General features: G+C 48.3%; 1 protein-coding gene across 1 annotated transcript in view; it reads left to right on the plus strand.

Moving 5' to 3' along the window:
- Positions 1-17,729, plus strand: part of ARHGAP31 (Rho GTPase activating protein 31) — a 115,955-nt gene that overhangs the window by 85,615 nt on the left and 12,611 nt on the right. The window contains exons 7-11 of the mRNA XM_025990110.2: positions 53-251; positions 2,787-2,911; positions 10,153-10,215; positions 12,272-12,847; positions 16,881-17,179. Coding sequence (XP_025845895.1) covers positions 53-251; positions 2,787-2,911; positions 10,153-10,215; positions 12,272-12,847; positions 16,881-17,179 — 1,262 coding nt within the window. The remainder of the gene's footprint in view (positions 1-52; positions 252-2,786; positions 2,912-10,152; positions 10,216-12,271; positions 12,848-16,880; positions 17,180-17,729) is intronic.

Raw genomic sequence — 17,729 nt, forward strand, 5'->3', positions numbered from 1 at the left:
ACTGGATGCACAGGCCTCCTTCCACCACTGAGCTCTTTTCTTTTTTGTATAGAAAACCCGCCCATCATGAAGAGCCTGACCTTGCCAGCCCTCTCCTTGCCCATGAAGCTGGTGAGCCTGGAGGAAGCTCAGGCCCGGAGTCTGGCTACTAACCATCCTGCTCGGAAGGAAAGGAGGGAGAATAGCTTGCCTGAAATTGTCCCTCCCATGGGCACCCTCTTCCACACTGTTCTTGAGTTACCAGACAACAAGTAAGCAGCATTCTCTTAAACTCTGGGGAACGTTTGGGTGGAGGCGGACAGAGTACATAGTTATATAGTCTCAGAACCAACAATGGCAGCACGGGTTGGGGGGACAGGCTGGGTCAAGATGTGAGGGAACATTCCAGAAGAGAAGGGAGCTGCCTCACAACTCTCTATTGAGAGATTGATGTCTTCCCTCACTGCTCTCAAGTCATGAAGACCAACTCTCCCCCCAGAGATCCCTAATGATGGGGGTGGGGCTCATAGGGGTCAAGAGTCATGACTAAAATCCCTTACTCCTTAGTTTAGACAAAACAGTCTTGACATTCTCAGAAGGACATCTGCTAAGATAAAAAACTTGACCCCCTCCCACCATCTTCCACCTCCAAGTGACATTATAAAAGCCATAGAGATGAATGGAGGATAAGCTGACAGGTAGTGCCACGCTAGAGAGCTCTGGGCATGCAGCACTTGGGGACACGTATGCCTGGCTTCCGTTCTTCCTTCCATACCTGTCAGAGCCCTCCTTCCCCTCCAAAACCAACCTGAACATCAATTTTATTCATAGGATACTTTCTTCATTGCTTCCTCTCTTGTAACCCTGGTCTCCACACATCCTTCTTCCCTTCTCACCTTCACACCCCTGTAAAAAGTAGGCAGTGATTGAAGCAGGACCCCTAAACTCTAGGCAGACAGAAGGTGGAGGGGCTGAAAGGCAAAATTTTCATTGGAGACTGTCAACCTCAAAGAGGTTTGAAAATAGACACCTTGGACTTCTTGTCAGCATGACCCCCAAGATGGTGGGGCTGTTTCCATCCAGGGAGGGAAGGAAAAAGGGGCTCCACATTACACAACAGTAGGGGTGCCTGTCACAGTGCATGTGCATCATGGGGATGGCATGCCTAGAACTCACCTGGCGAGAAACCCCTCCATTACCTGGAGTATGTGGATCATGCTTTTATTAGACTGAGCCCCATTACTTTGCTCCCTAAATCCCTGGAGAATGAGACTTCCACCCAGGGATCAGAAAGAAGAGTACCTCAGGAGGACCATCAAGTGCATTTTCTCTGTGCCTTAACCACAGATGGGGCACACCATACCCCAAGGCATGCCACCCTATAAAGTAACCTCCCAGGCCAAGTGCTTGAAAAAAAAAAACAAAAAACAGGCCCAATTCAAAAGAAACCACTAAGCACTGCAGATCTAGCTCTGATTGATTATAAAAACATGTTGGGCTTGCGATCTGGATGTTCTGTTAGAACCCTGTGGAGAAAAGGTCCTTTGTGGAAGCCACAGGTTGTAGGGTTTCATTGAGTACTTTATGAAGTCTGATAGCTGCAGGGGCCAGAGCAGGGCAAGGCCTCTATGGTGACCTCTGGTGGCACCAGGCTCCCCGCACCCAGTCTAGCACTCTCCTTTTCTTGCCTCCTACTGAGGCAGCCTGGTGGGAGACATCAGGGAAATGAGAAGGAAACCGCAGACGCACTGGTCAGCCCTCTGCTTTCTCTGCAGTGATCTTTGACCACACCCAGTGGCTTCCGGCTCTCCCAGGCTGGACTCCTTTCCAGGTCACTTTCTCATCTGCCCCCTACTCAGCCCATGGAAATCTCTGCTAGCCCTGTCCTCACCTGTGGGTGACCTAGCAGTATGGCCAAAGTGCACGGGGCATAACAGCACTGAGCTCTTTGGTCTTTAGTATTTACTTCTGCCAAAAATAAGTGTCTTTGAAAACCTAGGACTGCGGTGCTTACCAGAATTCCTACCAGAATTCCCAGAACTGTGTGTGCTCACTTGTGACCTCCAAGTCTCCCAGCCATCCCTGCTTCTGTCTGCCCTCACACCTGCCTTCATTAGCACACCTTTGCTCCTTCCCCTGGGGAATATGAAAGCCTGCCCTGTCATCCAGGACATCCCCAGACAGGGCCAGACTCAGGCTCAAACTGAATTTTATTTTATTTTATTTTTAAAGAGGTGCTTTATTTTATTAATTTTTAAAGATTTTATTTATTTATTCATGAGAGATACAGAGAGGAGAGAGAGAGAGAGAGAGAGAGAGAGAGAGAGAGAGAGGCAGAGGGAGAAGCAGGCTCCATGCAGGGAGCCTGACGTGGGCCTCGATCCTGGGTCTCCAGGATCACACCCTGGGCTGAAGGTGGCGCTAAACCCCTGAGCCACCTGGGCTGCCCTGAATTTTAGAGAGGAATTTCCTGAAATGTCAGAGCCATTTGTAACCAAGAGCATGATTAGGGCATACATTCTTAATTTAAAGATCCCAGGGAGGGATCCCTGGGTGGCGCAGCGGTTTGGCACCTGCCTTTGGCCCAGGGTGCCATCCTGGAGACTCGGAATCGAATCCCATGTCGGGATCCCGGTGCATGGAGCCTGCTTCTCTCTCTGTCTATGTCTCTGCCTCTCTCTCTCTCTCTCTGTGACTATCATAAATAAATTAAAAAATTAAAAAAAATATTTAAAAAACATAAATAAAGATCCCAGGGAAATGACCAGTTACCATACTAACCCTTTATTATGGCTTGGCTCTTTTAGAAGAAAGCTCTCCAGTAAATCGAAGAAGTGGAAATCAATATTTAACCTGGGACGTTCTGGATCAGACTCCAAATCAAAGCTGAGTAGAAATGGGAGTGTATTTGTGAGAGGACAGAGGCTCTCAGGTAAGAATCACTAGCAGTTATGTTTTACGAGATATATATTGTATTAGAAAAACTCAGTTCAATCTACCTCCCTTGTAGGGAAGAACCCACCCTCCAGGTGTAGATGTGTTCGCCTATCTGGAGACTCTCTGAACCCCATACTATTAGGAATTTATGGAAGGTTATCCCACAGGCATAATCACTCACTAACTCCATTTTCAGCCCTTCTCCCCTCTCAAGAGTATAGGGCACGGGGCTGAAAATTCCAAGCTTCCAATCATGGCTTGGTCTTTCTGGGGAGCAGCCCCCATCCAGGAACCCACCCACAGTGGCCTCGTTAGAACTAAAGACGTTCTTATCACCCTGTATTCCTAAACCAGGGACAGAGCCAATATAGATGTTCTATTTTATACGTATTTATTTATCATATATATAAAAGGAGATCTATATCTATATCTAATCTATATATCTATATCTATATCTATATCTATATCTATATCTATATCTATATCTGTGTTTTTTTCCTAGCTCTGTTTCTTAGGTCTTTGGTTTGATCATGTCAAACTCACTAGACCTGAAACATAAACTTAAAGATTAACTAAGGAGTCTTTTTTTTTTTTTTAATAATTTTAGATTTACAAAAAAAGTTGCAGAACTAGTACACAGAGAACCCTGTACCTTCATGCGGCTGCTTTTGACGTTAACCGTAATACAGTGAGCCAAGCCAAAAAATTAACATCAATACAATACTATTAAATAATTTACAGACCTTATTCATAATTGACCAATTGTCCAACTGATATCCTTTTTCTGGTCCAGGAATGCATATTGCGTTCAGTTTTCCTGCCTCCTGAATCTCCTCCAGTCTAGGACATTTTCTCAGTGTTTCTGACCATGACACTCTGGAAGAGTACGGCCATTTATTTTGTAGACTATACTTCAGCCTGGGTTTGTCTAAGGTTTTTCATGATTCGATTGAGGTTATGAGTGTTGTGCCATCTTAGCGTGTCCTATCAGGAGGCACATGGTGTCAATATTTTATTGCTGGTGATGTTAACTTTGATCACTTGGTTAATGTGCTGTCTACAAGCTTTTGTCCATGTAAAGTTACATTTTTTTCCCTTTCTGATTAACGAGTATATTGTGGGAAATATGTTGAGACTATGAAAATATCCTGTTTCTAATTATACTTTTATCCCTGAATTTTAGCATCCATCAGTGGCATTTTTTTTTAAGATTTTTAATTTATTCATTTGAGAGAAAGAGAGACAGAGACAGAGAGAGCACAAGCAGGGGGAGAGAGAGAGGGAGAAGCAGGCTCCCGGCTAAGCTGGGAGCCTGACATGGGGCTCCATCCCAGGACCTGGGGCTCCATCCCAGGACCTGGACCTCATGACCTGAGCTGAAGGCAGATGCTCAACCCTCTGAGCCACCCTATCAATTGTTCTTTTCTGCAAACGTTATTACTGTCATTTTTTAAAAAGATTTTATTTATTTATTTATTTATTTATTTATTTATTTAGAGAGCACAAGCAGGGAGAGCAGCAGAGAGAGTGGGAGACGCAGACTCCTCGCTGAGCAGGGAGACAGACACGTGGGGCAGGGAGTGGTTGTGGGATTACGGCTGAAGCCAAAGACAGATGCTTAACCGGCTGAGCCACCCGGGTGCCCCAAAAGTTATTACTGTAATTACAACAGTTATTACTGTGGTGTTTACCAAATGGTCATTTTCTGTTTCCATCATTCCTTTTACATTGATCAATTGAACTGCATTATAAGTAGGATCTGTCCCTTCTCGTGTCCCATGACTCATGCCCAGGTTATATTTAATTTTTAAATAGGAGTGCTGCCTTGTGAGAATGATAACTGAATAATCAATGGGAATTGGTGCAGGAAGGAACTGAAGGGATCACAGTACAATGGGGAATATAACCAATCCAGCTGAATACTGTCATAAAGGGAAGTACAAAGAAATTAGCCACAGTGACCTTTGAAAGTCTGATTTTTAAAAAAATGATGGGGAGCAATACTTATGGAAACAAGTTGTAAAAGGTAGATGTACAAATGCAATGAGCAAAACTTGATTGGAACCTTTGGGGGGAAGAGGGGGCTACAAATGATAATTTGGGGGACAGATAAGTTATTAGTTGGTAGTTACTAGATGATATTAAGGAATCGTGAATTTTCATAGAGTGCTGATGGTTCTTAGGAGGCATATGCTAAAGTTGAAGTATTTAAAGATGAAGTGTCAAAATACTGAAACTGACTTTCATATGATTCAGCAAAATTTAAGTGAATTGGTGCATACAGATGCAAAAGTAGAGAAAGCAAATAAATGGTGAAGGTAAACCTGAGTGGTAGGTTTAGAGATCTTCAAATTTTGTGAATGTTTGAAGGTGCTGTGGTTTTTTTTGAAGATTTTATTTATTTGAGGGGATCCCTGGGTGGCGCAGCGGTTTGGCGCCTGCCTTTGGCCCAGGGCGCGATCCTGGAGACCCGGGATCGAATCCCACGTCAGGCTCCCGGTGCATGGAGCCTGCTTCTCCCTCTGCCTGTGTCTCTGCCTCTCTCTCTCTCTCTGTGACTATCATAAATAAATAAAAATTAAAAAAAATTTAAAAAATTAAAAAAAAAAGATTTTATTTATTTGAGAGAGAGATCGGGGGAGAGGGAGAAGGAGAGGAGGAGGAAGAGGATCTCAAGCAGACTCATGCTGAGCGGGGAGCCCAGTGTGGGGCACGATCACCTCAAGACCATGACCTGAGTGGAAACCAAGAGTCAGAGGTTCAAACAATTGAGCCACCCAGGTGCCCCCAAAGTGCCTTTTTTGTTTTTTTAGGATTTATTTATTTATTTTAGAGAAAGAGCACACAGGGGCGGGGCAGGGAAGGTGATGAGGGACAGAGGGAGAGAGAAACTTTAGCAGACTCTACAGTGAGTGCAGAGCCTGATGTGGAGCTTGATCCCAGGACTCAGAGATCATGACCTAAACCGAAACTAAGAGTCGGACACTTAACCCACTGTGCCACCCAGGGGCCCCTGAAGTTTTTAACGATAAAGATTTTTTGGAGGAAAATAAATGCTTATAGGAAAAATAAGAGAAAGTATTTTTAAGGACTTTCCTTGAGCCCAGTGATAACTGTACACCAAGTACAGACGTTAGAAGTCTTCACAATTTGCCTACTGGGGTAATGAGGGATGTCACCGGGTATAGTGGTTACAGTGATTCAGGCTGGAAATAATTGGCTTGTGCAGTGAGGGAACTCAATTGGCTTATGCAGTGAGGGAACTCACTGGGCTCTGTAACTAGACACCAGATGTGGGGAAGGTTTCAGGGTTTAACACAGTGGCTCTGTCTCCATTCCCCTCTTTTCCTCAGCTAAGGCCTCCCCTGTGGGTCAGCTTCATCCCCAGACTGGTTTCTTTGCTGTGACGAAAAGGCTATAGTACTTTAGGCTTTCCCTCTGTCACTATGTCCAGAAGGAGAAAGAACATCATTTTTGGTAGCGTGCTCCTAAGAGCAGGGACTCTTCTTTCCCAGCAGCCCCCATTAGAAACACCCCCCACCTCACCACCATCTCCGTTGCCTTCACTGAGTCATATGGATCAACCCCTAGGGCCAAGGGAGTGCCCTGTGCTGACTGGCTTAGGCCTGGCTTCCTAAACCAATCACTGGCAGGAGGAATGGGATTACAGTGAGATGCACCCAAGAAGTACAAGGGCTTTGTGAGACGGAGGAAGAGAAACTGACTCTGGGTAGGCATCTACAACATTCGCCATATGAGGAATATGCCTTTCCAAATGGAAAGATATCTCAGGCGAAGAGGGCAGGTGGCCACAATTATCGTAGATCAATAGATACACATCAGAAATTAGGATTCGCAAAGGAGAATTTGAGGGGAGGAGTTCTTGGCAAGAAACTCCTGATCTAATAATAAAGAGATTTGCTTAAGTACATCAAAGAGAATTCCGGGTACAGAATTGGTGATACAATGCAAGAAGTTTACCAAGTAACAAAAAGTCAAAAACAATAGAGCAAAACAAACAGCAAAAAATGAAATCAGTGATTCGCTTTGATCTTGCCTTAGGAAGATTTCCACCCCCTCCCGACACCCCCTCCCTCCATGTGGTTTTCAAAAGGAAGAAGTCCAAGGTGCCGGCTCAAATGGTAGCCAACTCACAGAATGCACAGGATGTCCCTGGCCAGGGGGTCCCAGCCCAACTGCACCCCAGGGGTTCACTCCCATAGCAGATCTGCCCTAGGAGGTCTGTGGGAGAACCAGAGTATTGGCCATTTTTAGAAAATTGCCCAGGTGATTCTGAAACACAGCCAGGATTGGAAGAAGCCACGGGTCTAAGACCCCGTGAACAAACTAATCAGAGACAGATCCTGGAATGGCTGAACTCTGAGGGGATGCAGGGCTGAAATGCAGGACCCATGAGTGCCAGTACAGGTGGCTCTCTGACCCTGCCTACCGCCGAAGTGCCCACTCTTCACCAGAGGAATGAATGTTGCTCAGACCCTCAAAACTGAAGACCAGGGGTGCGGGCAGCTTCTGGTCGCATCCACCCACGTGGTCTCTGTAAGTGATGCATGAACTCACTATTTGTTGAAATATGCATGTGAAAAAAGTCGGTAGATTAACATATGTAAATAATTTTAACAATCTTTTCTAAACTCCGTAACTAAGGGAATTTTCAAAATTGATTCACCATGTAGAGCACTGGGGACTTTTTTGGAGGGGGGCAGATGAAAGGGTCTTTACCCATATTTAGAAAGCTGAACAGAAATAAGAAATAAAGAAGAAAAACTGGGGTATTTCTTTTTAAGGTTTTATTTATTCACTCATAAGAGACACAGAGAGAGGGGCAGAGGGATAGATGGAGAAAGAAGCAGGCTCCTCGGTGGAGCCCGATGCGGGACTCGATCCCAGGACCCAGGGATCACAACCTGAGCCAAAGGCAGATTCTTAACCACTGAGCCACCCAGGTGCCCTGAAAACCTGGGGTATTGACCAAATGGAGATGCATAAACTTTGCGGTGTCCTGGACACTAACGTACTGGAATTTATGTATTATCCAACAGGAAGAGTCCAGGGAGGTCTCCAAGTGAACACCTTTAAGCAGGGAAGACCCAAAGCCATAGAGATAATCCAAGAGAGGGGGCTTGAGGACCCAAAGCTGCCAGAAAACTGGTAGATGAGCCTCCATGAGGTCAGGACAAGGTCTCAGACAGAAAATTATAATCTGAATATAGTCATGGGCCAAGGAGCCCTGAGCGCTTAGTCACCATCCAGAAACGGAGCCAGGGAATCCTTGGGACTATTCCCTAAAGCAGCTGCTGCGGCCACTGAGGCCACAAGAGGCCATATCATCAGAAGGGGGGTCTAGGATGCCTGGGTGGCTCAGTGGTTGTGCATCTGCTTTCAGCTCAGGACCTGATCCCAGGGTCCTGGGATCGAGTCCCACATCGAGCTCCCTGCATGGAGTCTGCTTCTCCCTCTGCCTGTGTCTCTGCCTCTCTCTGTGTGTCTCTCATGAATAAATAAATAAAATCTTAAAAAAAAAAAAAGGGGGGGGGGTCCAACGTGGAAGGTGAACACTGGTGGCCGTGCAGAGAGAACTGCTGCCCATCCACTGTGACACTTTGTGTCATCAGGTCACTGGCGCCGCTCAAGGGTGACATGTGAAATTGAGAGGAAGTCCAGAAGTGCAGCCTCTGGAAAACCAAGGCGGAAGCTTGTCTCCAAATGAAGGGGCACTGGCCAGGCAGCTGTAGGATAAAAAGTCAGTTTGGAAGCTTGTGGAAGTAGCAGATCTCGAAGGACAGGAGTTCTCGAGTACAAGTAGAAGCATGGAGGTCGGAGGCAGCTCGCTCTGCAGGGTTGGGTGCAGGCAGAGAGAAGCCCCGAGCCAGGGGGACCAAGGGGCTAATTCAGAGCTCCCAGAGCAGCAGGGCTTGGGGCGAGGAAGAAAACGGGGGAAACTTAAAAGAGGGATGCCCAGCTCAGTTTGGGGTAGGGCCAACTCCGAGGGCTCCCTGCAGGCCATCTCCTGAGTCCTCCCGGCTGCTGAGCCCTGGGCCATCCTGAAGAGCAAGACCAGCAAGGGTTCCTCCTTGCTGGGAGGAGGATTTCCTCTGCCCTGGGTTAGTGCCACCTGATTGACACAACAACTCTATTTTTCCTCATTTCCCGCATGAGGAAACTGAAGTTTCGGGAAGGTCAGCTGTGTGTCTGAGGTCACGCTGCCCAGAGTGGCAGGGCTGGGATTCGAAGCCAGAGTGACCTGACAGCCACCAGCCCTGGGGCTCCCACTCGGCTCCCGGCTCCCAGGCTGTCCTCTTGCCCCTCCTGGCAAGCTGCCTGGGAGGAGCTACCTTCCAGCCAGCTCAGCAACCTGAGAAGAAAGGGCTGAGTCCAGGGATCCCTGGGTGGCGCAGCGGTTTGGCGCCTGCCTTTGGCCCAGGGCGTGATCCTGGAGATCCAGGATCGAATCCCACGTTGGGCTCCCGGTGCATGGAGCCTGCTTCTCCCTCTGCCTGTGTCTCTGCCTCTCTCTCTCTCTCTCTCTCTCTCTCTCTCTCTGTGTGACTATCATAAATAAATTAAAAAAAAAAAAAGAAGGGCTGAGTCCAGTGCCTGGAATCTGTGTTTATTGGTGAAGTCACACCCGTCCCCAGATCTGCCTGGGTGGCTTACCGAGATGCACAGAGGACACCAGGCACATAGTGGGTGCTCAGGAAAGGCTTGGTTTGGATCTGCTCCACGGTGAGATCATTTGGAGGAGCAACCAGCCTGCAGCTCTCAGGGGCAGAGCTGCACAGTCCCTTGGGTCCCCCTCACCTGCTGCACCAAATTCCTGCGTGCTGTAGTCACGAATCCTGCCCTCCAGCCTGCCAGACGGCAGGAGGTGTTGCTTGGAGCCTCGTGGAGGATTTGGTTCCCCCGGGACGATTTGGTTCAGCGCCTCTCATTGGCCAACAGCAACAGCCATCGGACAAAATTGTAGTTTACCTTTACCTGTCAAGTGTCCCCAAAAACCTTGATCTGCAAATGCCCTGTTTTTATAAGCTCAGTCCCATGATGAAAATAAGAGCATCCAGGGTGGAATGGGGGAACGTCTTCCAAAAGGGAAAATGATAAATACTTGAAAAACTTTCCTGAAGAAAGTTCTCTTGTGTCCTTGCAGCCTGGCTTCTGTCCTGATCACTTCCTCTCAACATGCACTCATCAGGGCTATTTTTCTCTTTTTGTCTTTAGTGGAAAAGGCTACCATCCGCCCAGCTAAAAGCATGGACTCGCTGTGCTCAGTGCCTGTGGAAGGTGAGCTCTCACAGCTGCTTCCAGAACTGGGGATTGTCACTGGGAGACAGGAGCTCCCGTACCAGACCTGCCTTCACAAGCTACCTGCCTGCTGGTGTCGACACAGTCAAGCACGTGGCCTGGTCCCAAATCCCCCCTGACCCTGCCCGAGCCCAGTGGCTTCACACAGCTCCCCCTCTGCCGCTGCCCCACGTCACACCACAGGCCTTGGCCTAAAGGGCCATGCTCCTCTTCCCGCCTTCCTCTAGCCGCAGCCGGAGATGGCAAGCCTGAACCAGGTGAAAGGGCAATTCCTGTGAACCAGGGCAGGCGAGGCTTTCCCCTTGGGTGTAAAGAAGAGCCCAACATCGGTTTTTACCTCACAGTTCAGTGCCTCGATAGAGAAGTCTTGAATTTGCACGCTCCCATACGCACTAGCTCCCTCGTACCTGTTGGCTCATGATTTCGAGTTGTTGAATGATTCATTCATTTACCAGTGGACGGCGATGGGCACCAGCCTGGCATGCAGCTGGTCATCCTGTGGCGGGGTGGCTGTGTGTAGTGCTGCCCATGAGGTGACACGTCGACAAAGCGACACCATGTTGGTCTTAAGGGCTGACTTGCCTGTCCCTCTCGCCTCTGTTTTTGTTAAGCAGCCAACGGGCTCTGCTTCGAGTCGTGAGGCACAGGGCTGCCCTGGCAGCAGACTGTTTAAACTCCCCACGTTTATCCCATGACATTCCAGCTCCTTTATTATTTTTTAAATTTTATTTATTTATTCATGAGAGACACACGCAGAGAGAAACAGAGGCAGAGACACAGGCAGAGGGAGAAGCAGGCTCCATGCAGGGAGCCTGACGTGGGACTCGATCCTGGGTCTCCAGGATCACACCTTGGGCCAAAGCCAGGCGTTAAACCACTGAGCCACCCAGGGATCCCCTCCAGCTCCTTTAATACAAAATATTTTGCTCTCTGATACGTGAGGCATCCTGAAACAATGCTGAAAACCTGTAGAACAACCTTTTAAAAATAACTGTAAAATACTCAGGGAACTCTTTTTGAGCTGGCTGGATGCTTCTAGCATTTTCCTCACCTTCGTATTCAGCCATTTGCTTTGGTTCCAGAGCCTCTTGAGGCAGTTCTACAGAATTTAGGATTTTGAGATCGAGGTCCTCACTTCGATGGGCACCGGGCAGCTTGTCGGCCTCCCAGGGACTTGGTTTCCTCGCGTGTTAAAGGTCATGACACTTGTCCTACGTAAGCGGTCGTGAGAACCGTAAACCCCACGCTGCATAGACCGTGCAGCGGGGCCCTTAGGACCTCGTGGGGAATTACTGTCCCGATCCCAGGCGACTCATGTGTTATCTCACAGCCTCTTTATTTCCCGTACAGATTTTTCTCTTCTTTGCTTTCACTTTTAAGCCAGTTGGGAAATTGCTCCTCACAATTGGGCTTTCTAACTTTTAGTTAATTTACATTTCTAGTTTCTCATCCCCTGAAGCAGCAGGAAGAAGCCTGGGAAAAGGGAGGAAGAAGGTCTCCCTGAGAACAGCATTTGTTTCCTTGCTGGGAAATCAAACCCCTGTTGGAGTCCATCTGCCAGAGGAGGCTTAAAACAATACATTTTTAAAGTTTTAAAGTAAAACAAAATTCTGTTATTTTGCCCTTTTTTGTCTTCTCCTTCATTTTGAGCAAACGTCGTGCCGCCATCTCCCAGCTGTCTGTTTTATTTTTTCATGATCTACGGTCACCGGGTGGTGGAGGACTGCTCTGGCGACCTTAGCAGTGGCCGCCTTCTGGAAACCGCTGTACCTGCAGAGTTTAGAACAGGTGCATGCGACGCAGCCGCAGGTGGTCCTCCCAGGGACTCGTGCCTGCATTCTGTGCTTGCGCTCGCGTCAACCACGTGCTGTCTGTTGTCTTTCCAAGAGGGGCCCCGCTCTCATCAGAATGCTCTGCCTCTGCAGTGCTGTGCACCTCCCTTCCCGGAGGCTGTGTAGTGGGGTGTGGGGGTGCGTGTGAGTGCGTGTGTGCACGCCCCGGCTGCTGACCCCGTGTTTGTTTGCTCTTTCACTAGGGAAAGAAAACAAAGGAAATTTTAATCGAACGGTCACCACCGGTGGATTCTTCATTCCAGCGGCAAAATTGCATTCGACCAACCCCGGCAGCTCATGCGATCTCAGCAAGCAGGAGAGCGAGTGGGGCCAGGAGGGGATGCCAGCAGGGGCAGAGGGGGGCTTCGACATGGGCGGTGACCGAAGCCAGCTGCAGGGCGCTCAGGCCCGGCCCCCGCCCGAGCAGCTCAAGGTGTTCCGGCCCATCGAGGACCCCGAGAGTGAGCAGACAGCCCCCAAGATGCTGGGTATGTTCTACACGTCCAGCGATAGCCCCAGCAAATCTGTCTTCACCAGCAGCCTCTTCCAGATGGAGCCCTCTCCTCGGCACCAGCGCAAAGCCCTGAACATCTCTGAGCCCTTTGCCGTGTCCGTGCCGCTGCGAGTGTCAGCTGTCATCAGCACCAACAGCACCCCGTGCAGAACACCCCCGAAGGAGCTCCAGTCGCTCTCCAGCCTGGAAGAGTTTTCATTCCAGGGGTCAGAGAGTGGAGGTTGGCCTGAAGACGACAAGCCACTGGGAGCCGAGACTTCTGCAGGTGAAGCCCGGGAGGGAAGGCTTCTTTCTCTTCCTTCCTTGCTTCCTTCCTTCCTTCCTTGCTTCCTTCCTTTTTTCTTTCTTTCTTTCTTTCTTTCTTTCTTTCTTTCTTTCTTTCTTTCTTTCTTTCTTATTCTATTTATTTGAGAGAGAGAGTGAGAGAGAGAAAGCACTAGTGGGGTGAGGGGCAAGAGAGCAGCAGACTCCCCACTGATCAGGGAGCCCGATACAGGGCTTGATCCCAGGGCTCTAGGATCGTGACCTGAGCCAAAGGCAGATACTTCACGGACTGAGACACCCAGACACCCCGGGAGGGTTTCTTTTCATTGCAAGGGATTAAAAAAACAGACTTAAACTTGTTTAAACAGAATTTGCAAGACATTGTAGTGAAGTGGTGAAGACTGTGGGCTCTGGAGCCAGATCGCCTGAGTCTGAGTCCAGTCTCAGCCATTCCACTGTCCCATCTCTATTTATTTTATTATTTATTTTTTAAAAAGACTTTATTTATTTATTCATGAGAGACCGACAGAGAGAGAGAGAGAGAGAGAGAGAGGCAGAGACCCAGGCAGAGGGAGAAGCAGGCTCCATGCAGGAAGCCTGATGTGGGACCCGATCCCAGGACCCCAGGATCACGCCCTGGGCCGAAGGCAGGTGCCAAACCGCTGAGCCACCCAGGGATCCCCTGCTGTCCCATCTTTAGCAGCTGTGTGCCTCAACTTCTTAAGCCATAAAATGGGAACGATGTTCCTACTTATATCGTCTTCAAAAGTTTGTTGTGAATACTAAATTAGTGAAGCTCTCAGAACAGTGAGTAATACATAGTAGGTACTCAGTAAGGTTGCCTATTATTTTAGTCACTCATATAGTGAGAAGGCAGGAGGAAAAGCTCAAAGAATTCAACTCGTCTTGACTCAACCCCTCTCCATCCATCCATCCCTCATATCTGCAGAGAATGTGGCTAGCAACCCTAGCAATGAGAAAGGGTATCTTGGGATCCCTGGGTGGCGCAGCGGTTTAGCGCCTGCCTTTGGCCCAGGGCGCGATCCTGGAGACCCCGGATCGAATCCCACGTCGGGCTCCCGGTGCATGGAGCCTGCTTCTCCCTCTGCCTATGTCTCTGCCTCTCTCTCTCTCTCTCTGTGACTATCATAAATAAATAAAAATTAAAAAAAAAAAAAAAGAGAGAAAGGGTATCTTGCTCCCAGTGATTATATATCAAATGCAGGGAAGACTCTGATTGGCCTGCTTGGGGCTCATGACCAGCCTTGGACCAATCATGGTTGCCTGACACTGAGGGTTCTAAGACTGGCTAAGCCTGAGTCTCTGAACCATCTCTGGAGTTGGAAGGGGTTCTGTGGTCAACAGCCAACTGTGACCCACATAAAATGGAAGTAAGGAGAACCTCAAAGGAAAGGAAAACAGACAGACAAACCAACAAATGCTCATTGTGGTTTAATAATATTTTCGTTAGGAGCACCTGGTGGCTCAGTTGGGTAAATGTTTGCCTTCAGTTCAGGTCATGATCCCAGGGTCCTGGAATTGAGCCCCCATCCCTGCTGAGCAGGGAGCCTCCTTCTCCCTCTCCCTCTGCCTGCTGCTCCCCTTGCTTGTGCTCTCTCTCTGGCAAATAAATAAATACAATCTTTTTTTTTTAAAGAATATTTTTGTCATTAATATTAGCTAACTCTTTTGAAACAACCGTTATGGTATCAGGCACTGTCATAACTGTTCTACATGTGTTATCTCCATTCTCCACACAACAACACTGTGAGGGATAGGTAGTTACTATTAGCCCCATTTGCTTAGAGAGGAAATGCACTAACTTAGAGAGGAAATGCACTAACTTAGAGAGGAAATGCACTAACTAATGCCGAATGACTCATAGCAAGGAAGTGGAAGAACCAGGATTTTAATACAGATTTAAAAACCCATGCTTTAAAACACTCTAGCATGCTCCTTCCCATGTTTGCAATCAGCTGTAGAGCCACAGATATTGTTAAAACACGATCTCGGGATCCCTGGGTGGCGCAGCGGTTTGGCGCCTGCCTTTGGCCCAGGGCGCGATCCTGGAGACCCGGGATCGAATCCCACATCGGGCTCCCGGTGCATGGAGCCTGCTTCTCCCTCCGCCTGTGTCTCTGCCTCTCTCTCTCTCTCTCTCTGTGACTATCATAAATAAAAAAAAATAATAAATAAATAAATAAATAAAACACGATCTCTTCACCCAGCAAGCTCATGAACTAGGAAGAGAAACTAAAACCGTAGTGAACGGTAGCACAAGGTCAGACTGTAGAAGTAGCATAAGACCCTACTTGGGCTTTTTTTTTTTTTTGAGAAAGAGCATAAGGGGGAGGGGCAGAAGGAGAAGGAGAGAGAATGTCAAGCAGACTCTGCATTCAGCACGAAGCCCAATGTGGAACTTGATCTCATGATCCTGAGATCACATGAGCTGGTCATTTAACTGACTATGCCTCCCAGGTGCCCCGCTCCTTGGGTTTTTTGAATGAGGGAGGGCTTCGGTCCCTGAAACATAATGAAAGAGGTATTTAGAAAGGATTGCAAGGGCATCAAGGAGAGGCAGTCCTTGCAGGAGGATTCCAGGATGGCTTCCCAGAGGAGGTGACATTTGGCTGGGCCTTCATGAATGGCTGGGCTTTCTCCATGCAGAAAAGATGGGGAAGTTGGGCAGCCTGGGTGGCTCAGTGGTTTAGTGCCGCCTTCAGCCCAGGGCATGAGCCTGGAGACCCAGGATCAAGTCCCACATCGGGCTCCCTGTGTGGAGCCTGCTTCTTCCTCTGCCTGTGTCTCTGCCTCTCTCTCTCTCTTTCTCTGTCGCTCATGAATAAATAAATAAAATATTTTTTAAAAAAAAGAAAAAAAGAAAAGGGGGAAGGCATGCTGGGCTGAGAGGCAGCTGAATGTTGCAGGAGGTGTGTAGGTTTTGGACCACACCTGGGCCCATCTGAACCCTAGCTTCAGCACTTTGGGGCCGCGTGACAGTGGAGCATGGTTGATATCTCTCTGAGCCAGGGGTGGTCGCTCTCTCCAAGGCTGAGGTAAAGTCTGAATGGGAGAAGGTCTATAAAATGCCCGTTCACAGTCTGGCTCGCAGACAATGTGCAATAAGTCATTGTCCTTTTCTCCTCCCATTCTCTTCAGGACGAGAGCAGAAGACAAGTAAAAACTCAGTGGTGTCAAAACAAGCCCTGTCTGAAGAATGCTCTGTGCTGGGCTGGGCCAGGTGGAGCAGAGTGAGGGCTAGAGGAGCAAGTGAGGCCTTTGAGGAAACTATGTGATCAGTTAGTGTCCTAGGGGTTTGGTCTTTATTCTTCCCCGTGACAACAGTGTTGTACAACAAGATAGGACCTTCTTCATGGAGGTAGTAGAGGTTGACCTTGGGGTCTGCCTCCCTCTCTGCTGCCTTGGTAGACGTAAGACCAGGGCGTAATCACTTCAGGTACATCCAAACTGATGTGTAGATAACCTCTGGGGAGAGTCACACAGGAAGCTGTCAATCATAATGTAATACATCTTTGTAACTTGGCGTAAATAACAGATTTCTATGCCCTAGGCAACAGCTTGACTTCTCAGGATCTGAATTTACTTATATGTCAAGTGAAAGATTGGATTAGAACAGGTTTTCTCAGCTTGGCACTATTGACATTGTGGGCTGGGCAGTTTTGTTAGGAGGGGGGTGCTATTTTATGCTTCGTAGAATATTTAGTAGCATCCTTGGCCTCTTCCCATTAAATGCCAATAGCCACCTCCTCTGCACACAAATGTCTCCTGGGGAGGAGAAGAGCAAATGGTGTCTGGTCGCAAGCACTTGGACTAGATGATCTTCAAGACCTCTCCCATCTCTGACAGTTGGGGACCCTGGGATATAAAGGCAGGGCACAGCTAGGAGGAAAGGATGAGGCTGTGAGAGCTCCATCCATACATGTGAAGTGGGGCTGGTCCAGGACAGAGACTGTGCCGGGAATGGCCTCTCTGCAAACGAAGTCTTCAACAAGTACCTCTCATCCTCATTGCAGCTTCTCTACCTAAGAAGGTGGCTCTCGAGGATGCCAAGCAAGGACCAGAAGCAGTGAGGACAGTGGAATGCAACAAGGGCCCCTCCCTGGAGCCAGGCTCCCAACTGGAGGAAAAGAAGACCTCAGAAACTTCCCTGGGCTCTCAACATTCAAGTGAATTAGAGAAGAGGCTTGACCTGGAGAAGGCGGAAGAGGAGGAGGAGGAGGAGGAGGAGGGTGGAGAGGCTGGCCAGGTGGAGCCCAGCACTCTGCAGGAGAGCCCCAGGGCCAGAGCCGAAGTGGTGTTTCTCCATGAGATGGTAAGATGGACCCACTGCCTGGCCCAGCCAGTAGAATCCTCTTTGTCCCAAGGGTTCATGGTATAGTTGAAAACAAGGATTGGGCGGGGGGGAGTTGTTTGTTTATTTTAAGATCCAGTTTCTGCCCAAGGAACTTTAGGAGACAACATTCTAACCAGGTCTGGGATTTTTTTTTTTTTTTCAGCAGACTTTTCAGAGGGCCTGTGGTGATGGGAAGGCATCTTCCAGCTCAGATTCCCTAAGACAGACTCAACTCTAAATATTTCTGATCTGAAGTCACCATAAATGAGTGACATGTCCTTGAAATATAATGACATTCAATCCCAGAAGTAGCACAAAAGCTGTTTGTCATATCCCAGTCCCAACTCTGATGACCATTATGGGGTCCAGCTTTCCTTCCAGACATCCTGGATGGACAGTTGTCTGTGTATGTTTGTGAAATCTTCTCAAAGATTTCCAGGATTCATGCCTTTTTCCTATGGCTTCTGGAGAAGTTAAAACATGATGCCAGAACTTACCACACCTCTTGTACTTTTTTTTTTAAAGATTT

The sequence above is a fragment of the Vulpes vulpes genome, chromosome 1, assembly GCF_048418805.1.
Source record: "Vulpes vulpes isolate BD-2025 chromosome 1, VulVul3, whole genome shotgun sequence".
NCBI lineage: Eukaryota > Metazoa > Chordata > Mammalia > Carnivora > Canidae > Vulpes > Vulpes vulpes.